The sequence below is a fragment of the Mytilus californianus genome, unplaced genomic scaffold (assembly GCF_021869535.1).
Source record: "Mytilus californianus isolate M0D057914Y unplaced genomic scaffold, xbMytCali1.0.p SCAF_7, whole genome shotgun sequence".
Classification (NCBI taxonomy): Eukaryota; Metazoa; Mollusca; class Bivalvia; order Mytilida; family Mytilidae; genus Mytilus; species Mytilus californianus.
The window spans coordinates 107,389,147-107,396,286 of NW_026262723.1; the positions used below are offsets into that span (position 1 = coordinate 107,389,147).

Genomic DNA, 7,140 nt, shown 5'->3' on the forward strand with positions numbered 1-7,140 from the left:
ATCTAGTACAGTAAAATTGGTATCGTTAATGTTACTAATAGTACAAATCTGGATATCCCAATTTATACTAGTACATACATCCATTTCATTTGAACTTGGGTGGATAGTTGTCTCATTGGCAATCATACCACATTTCCTTATTTTTATATTGGAATTCCGATTTGTATTAGATATTGATAAGTATTTATCAGAACTTCATGGAATTCCGATTTGTACTAGGATGATTCTGGATCCTACTGAATTCTAAGCTGTACTGTAAAACGTTGCTAAAGAATGATATTCAAGAAACTTTGAATGCTTGAAATTTACAGGCCCAATAGCAATACTGTCCAAAGGCAATTAATATACCAAATGATTTTTATCTACGTTATTTTTCAGTATGGTTCTGTTTTTGCTTTCAATCTCACTGATGGCAGTATTCTCCAGTGCTTATGATACAGTAACAGTTAGAACAAAACTAGGCGAAGTGCTAGGTCTACGAAGAATGGTTCTTGGAAAAGAATTGTATGAATTTAGAAAAATTCCATATGCAAGACCTCCAGTGGGAAATTTACGATTTGAGAAGCCTAAACTATACGGGTCATGGGGAAGTATTTTAGACGCTAGGATGTTCGGTCCCTCTTGTTTCCAAAATAAAGATCTTTTTAGAAAAAGCCTTCCGAATAAAAACATATCTGAAGACTGTTTATTTCTTAACATATACGTCCCTTCCAGTGTTTCAGCTGATAACAAAAAATCTGTTCTAGTATGGATTCACGGAGGAAGTTACGCTTCTGGACAAGGATCGTTATATGATGGAGGCAGGTTGGCAGTAACTGGAGATGTGATTATCGTTACTATTAATTATAGACTTAATATTTTTGGCTTTTTGAGCTTGAATGACTTACCGGGAAATTATGGATTATGGGATCAGATTATGGCTATTCAATGGGTCAAGGACAATATACCATCATTCGGAGGTAACAGTAAGTCTATAACTATTTCCGGTGAATCGGCTGGAGGTTTCAGTGTCGGTTTGCTGTCAATTGCTCCTTTAAATAAAGGCTTGTTTCAGAGAGCAATAATTCAGAGTGGCACAGCCCTCTCTCCTTATGCAGTAGGCAAGTTTACAAAATTAGCTTCATTTAAAGCAGCGTCATATGTGAACTGTACTGACAATCAGGACAATGTTTTAGCGCAATGTTTGAAAGAAGTACCTGCGCTTGCTCTGTACACAGCTTCCCGTCTCAGTCAAAGTGGAACATATTTACAGATTGCTTTTGCTCCCGTTGTTGATGGTGAGTTGCTGTTAGATGACCCACTGAATCTGATGACCAATTCAAGTTCAGGTGCGTCGGTATTTTTCCGATCTTTAGATGTTTTGATAGGAACCGTGTCTGGTGAGTCATCTTTATTGATTTTAATACTAAAACGTTTGGAAGTAAGCTCAGGATTTAATCTCACTGACGGAATTCCGAAACAGATTTTGACAAACAACATCGCGCCTGAAATTTCAAAAATTTGCTTCAATAATAATTTACATGTTTCCGCAGCTATAAGTAGAGTCAGTCACTTAACTACATGGAACAAACTTATGAAATTCTTAATGTATATTCCGATTTTCTTTTTGATGTACCAGCTGTACAGTCGCTACAGTTACACTCACCAAAAGGAGAAGACCATGGTCGTCAGTTTCATTATGTTTTTTCAAGAGAATCACCCTATCCGTTATTTGGAGAATTGCCAGCATGGTTTAATAGGTCCGAGCATGGAGCTGAAGTTATATTCATGTTTGCTAATGAATTAACCAACATCACAGAGGAAAATAAGCCTTTGTCAGAGAAAGTAATGAAGTACTGGACTAATTTTGCAAAATCTGGGTGAGTTTTCAAATATAAAGCAGAACACGCTTCACTTAAGGATTTAGTCTACAGAGAGCATTACACCCTCCTCTACACAATGTTCCCATGATTTAAAACGTACAGAGAGCATGACACTCTCATTAAGTATTATTCCCTCGATTTAAACACGTACAGAGAGCATATCACTCTCCCTTTATAATGTTCCCATGACTTAAAATGTACAGAGAGCATGACACTATCATTAAGTAATATTCCATTGATTTAAACATGTACAGAGCGCATATCACTCTCCCTTTATAATGTTCCCATGACTTAAAACGTACAGAGAGCATGACACTCTCATTAAGTAATATTCACTTGATTTAAACATGTACAGCTAGCATATCACTCTCCCTATATAATGTTCCAATGACTTAATATGTACAGAGAGCATGACACTCTCATTAAGTAATATTCCCATGATTTAAACACGTACAGAGAGCATGATACTCTCATTAAGTAATATTCCCTTGATTTAAACACGTACAGAGAGCATATCACTCTCCCTATACAGAGGCGGATTTAGAGTGGTTTTCAGGGGGCCCGGGTCCCCCTTTTGTGGGAAAATTTGGTTGATTATATAGGGAATCATTGAAGCATGACTGGAGCAGGCCCCCTCTTAGGCAGTCAGTGGGCCCCCCTTATAAAAATTTCTGGATCCGCCACTGCTATATAATGTTCCCATGACTTAAAACGTTCAGAGAGCATGACACTCTCATTATGTAATATTCCCATGATTTAAACACGTACAGAGAGCATATCACATTTCCTATATAATGTCCCCATGACTTAAAGCATACAGAGAGCATGGCACTCTCCTCTACACAATGTTCCAATGATTTAAAAAAACGTACAGAGAGCATGACACTCTCCTTATGTAATATTCCCATAATTTAAACACGTACAGAGATCATAATTATCACTCTCCCTATATAATGTTCGCATTATTTAAAAACGTACAAAAAGCAATGCACTCTCCCTATATAATTTCCGCATTCCGATCTGACGTGACTTTGTCTTTATGCATGCTACAGATCAAAATGATCGCCCCTCTTTTATATATGGTTTTACTGCTGGACGCGAGAAGTCCTGGTTACTATATTGTGTACCCTGGTAAAAGTCTTTAGCAAGATGTGCCACTCTACCCGAGTATGCATGCCTACTTAAATCAATCGATTGGTCTATATTATGTATCAGTACTTATTTCATAGGGGGAGGCGAAATGGTGTTTTAATTAATGAGGTAAAATTCTACATGTACACTTTACAAAATCCACAAACTTTCAGACTAAAACGGACAAAGAAACAAATTATGTCATACCTATATGGACATTATCACTGAAAAATATGGAGATAGTGCAAGCATTAAGCAGACAATAATCAACATCATGATATTTAAACTACAAAGCAAGAAATAAGGTACGAATTGGACGTATTAGTCGGATGGACAGCATACATGTAAAATCTCATCACGATGCGTATAATTATGTATGGCGATCGTGTTCATAAAACTAATCAGTGTCCACAATATCAATTAACAAACCTAAACGAAAGAGAAAAATGTAAGAGAAATTATACAAAGATTTCTTAAATTCTACAAGACGATCTCTAATTCTTGAAATTGTGAAAGATATTCTCAAATTGAATGAAAAAAATGTATCGCACGAATATATACAACAAAACCTTAAGATTCGCCTCATGTTTTATTTCTTGTCAACAGAAATGTAAATTGTCCAGATTTACCACAATGGAAGGAATTCGACAAAATAAATGGACATTTTATCAATTTAGACATAAACATATCACCAGGTCAACATCTACATGGCAACAGAATGAACCTCTGGCTGGAGGACATTCCTAACCTTCTCCAAGATGGCACATCTGCAGCATTAAACAATAACTATAAACATCCTGTATTCATTACCCTTATCTATGTCTTGTTCACTTTCACTGGATGATGATGAGAGAGAGAGAGAGAGAGAGAGAGAGAGAGAGAGAGAGAGAGAGAGAGAGTACAATCAATTTAAAGTTTGTTTGATTTTATCTTCTTCGTACTGTCTAGCAATTTTACTTATTTTAAATCGTTTGCTTCAATAAGTTATCCCGTCATCTCACCTTGTCCTTAAAATGTAAATATTGGTAGTATTGATATAATCAATCTATGCATTCATCAGCAACTATTGAGGATAGGGAATTTGTTCTAAATTCTGGACGCTGGCTGGTAAACAAAGACAAAAAAGCACTTGCATGCATGCTACGAATGTTGATCTTTGAAAGATATACCAGGTAAGTGTGTAATAACTTTTTGGGGATATCCTCGATTTTGCCTTTGCTTTGTATAAAGTTTATACTTTTATTTTGACTACGGTGTCGTTCGTTTTTCATTTTTTTTATTTCGATTGCCCTTTTTGTATCATACTACCGTGTATTATAATACACTCCTTTAATGTTATAACACACTCCTTTAATGTTATAACACACTCCTTTACTGTTATAACACACTCCTTTAATGTTATAACACACTCCTTTAATGTTATAACACACTCCTTTACTGTTATAACACACTCCTTTAATGTTATAACACACTCCTTTAATATTATAACACACTCCTTTAATGTAACACACTCCTTTAATGTTATAACACACTCCTTTAATGTTATAACACACTCCTTTACTGTTATAACACACTCCTTTAATGTAACACACTCCTTTAATGTTATAACACACTCCTTTAATGTTATAACACACTCCTTTAATGTTATAACACACTCTTTAATGTAACACAATACCAACTGACGTTATTAAACAAAGGTCATAGATGTAGAAGGTTCAGCCGTGTTTCTGACGGTCGACGAAACAATACATGTACGCTACATACTTTTATCGCGAAATCATACTTAATGATACTTAATGGAGTTTTCCGGTACAGGATCCTCACGGTTCCTCTTCACCAGACTCATATATTATGCTTTTATCTGTATTAATTTTGTTGCTGCTTCCGGTTAATTCAGCTCGATAATCAGAATAATAGATTTCTTCGTATTCCCAGTGTTTATCCAATCGTTTTAAAGGGGTTTTAGATGGAGCTTTTTATAACTTTATCTGGTACATGTAGCTTATTCCATATTTTGGCGATTCTTACTGCAAAGCTATTTTTCCTCAGACTTGTTTTAAATCGCTGGTGAATGATTGTGTTACTACTAACTCTTGTGCTATGCCTATTTTCTGTGTTTGATATTATTTTGAGAAATGTACTAGTTTCTGGATCATATTTTCCATTTAGTATCTTATATGTCTCAATCATGTCCCCTCTGACTCTTCTATAGGACAATGTATGTAGCTTAAGCTTCTTCAATCTTTCCGGGTAGCTTAATTTGTTGAAACCTGGTCTTTTTTGTACATTATCGATTTTATCTATATATTTCTTTTTAAAAGGTGCCCATACTGAGCTAGCATAGTCTAAGTGTGTTCTCACTAATGGTTTGTATAGTGGAAGGAAATTTTCAGCATTTAGATTTATAAAAGATCTTCTTTGTGCCGCAAAAATTGAATTGGCTTTATTTACTTTTTTTTACATATATGCTTTTCAAATGATAGATCTTCATCTTTGACCACCGCTATATCATTCTCTTCTTTGCATTTGCTAATCTTTTGACCTAATAGGTTGTATGATGTGCTGTCGTCCCTTGCAGTTCAACTTATATTGATATGTTTACATTTTTCAAGGTGGAATTTCAGTAGCCATGTATCACTCCGGTTTTCAAGCTGTTTTAAATCTTTTTGTAGTATATCTTGGTCAGTTTTATCTTCTATGATCCTGAAAATTTTGGTGTCGTCGGCCAATAAGTAGGTATCTGGTGTAACGCAGTCTGGCAGGTCATTGATGTTATCTCTCTCCATTCTGAGACGTCACCATTCACTGAAACTCTTTATTTTCTTTATGATAGAAAATCTGTTATCCAGTCTAAGATTGGATTAATTATCTCAAATTTCTCAATTTTCTTTACGAGTCTCCTCTGTGGTACTTTGTCGAAGGCTTTCATGAAGTCTGTATATATATATGCAATCGACCTGATGTCTATTATCTAAGGCTCCTGTTCATTTATCAATTACTTCTAGTAGTTGTAACGCTGTTGATCTTCCCGAAATAAAGCCGTACTGTTTGAGAATAATTTATTCCGTTTCATGTGGCTAATGATACGCTCTCTTATAATTTTCTCCATAATCTTGCAAACAACTGATGTAAGACTTACTGGTCTGTAGTTTTTAGCTTATGGTTTATTCCCTTTTTACAGCGGATGACCGTGAGGGCATTCCGGTGTTATGTTGCCACAGACATTTCTACCCACGTGACTTGCGTTTTTGAGTGATAACCGAACGTATTTCGTATAATTACGCAGATATTATCAAGTGCAAAATAACATTCCTTATCGCTTGTTATATATTTATTTCATCAATAAATATTCATGAAAATATTTTTTAAGAACATAGATAAATGATATGAAAATGTTTTGTCGTGAGAAGTATATATATCAATAACAAATCAAGAATACCGAAAGTTAACGCATGCGGAAGAATATCTCAAGATATTTGCAACAAACGCGGGAAAATGAGAATGCCTACTCAAACCCAATCTATTAGAAAAACGAATTATTACAGAAGAGTGTCCACCATGCACTTGCACTGCACTATCATCAGAATAGTAAAATAGAATGATATACAAATGGATGAAAATTATGTATAACTGTTATACAAATATAATATTAATATAATATATAACAACAAACCAGAGTATATTGATAACAAATGATTATATCACTACAATTTAATAGGTATATATTACGGTGAGGTTGAATTCCCTATCATTTATTCATCATCCACACACGAACTTGTCTCAGAAAAAAATGTATCTATGGCATATCTTTATTAATATCTAATTTCTCTATTTTGTTTTGTATTAAAATCGGTTTAGGTTCTGATATATCTCTTTTTTCTCGCCTTGTGGTTCATTTGTGAAGACACTAGTAAAGTATTCTGATAATAATATACTAATGGAATGACCTTTTATTTTAGTAAACATTAATTTTAATTTTGCTTAAATGCCGAGTGCAGAGAGATTTAATCGAAATTCGTCGACCTTTCCCCCTTATTCTTTTTTTCTACACATGCATATTTACCTTTTAATTTGTCTGTTTGTCATTTGTAAGATTTATATAATACCTGGTCTTATTTTTCATAACATACTGAATTATTTTTGTGTT

General features: G+C 34.5%; 1 protein-coding gene across 1 annotated transcript; it reads left to right on the top strand.

The window, feature by feature from the left end:
• The first annotated feature begins 484 nt into the window (after positions 1–484).
• On the top strand, positions 485–5,337 carry LOC127709621 (cholinesterase-like). The gene is made up of 2 exons (XM_052215225.1): positions 485–1,379; positions 5,315–5,337. Exons 1-2 carry the CDS (start codon positions 485–487, stop codon positions 5,335–5,337), a joined length of 918 nt encoding a protein of 305 aa, XP_052071185.1.
• Positions 5,338–7,140: the final 1,803 nt, after the last annotated feature.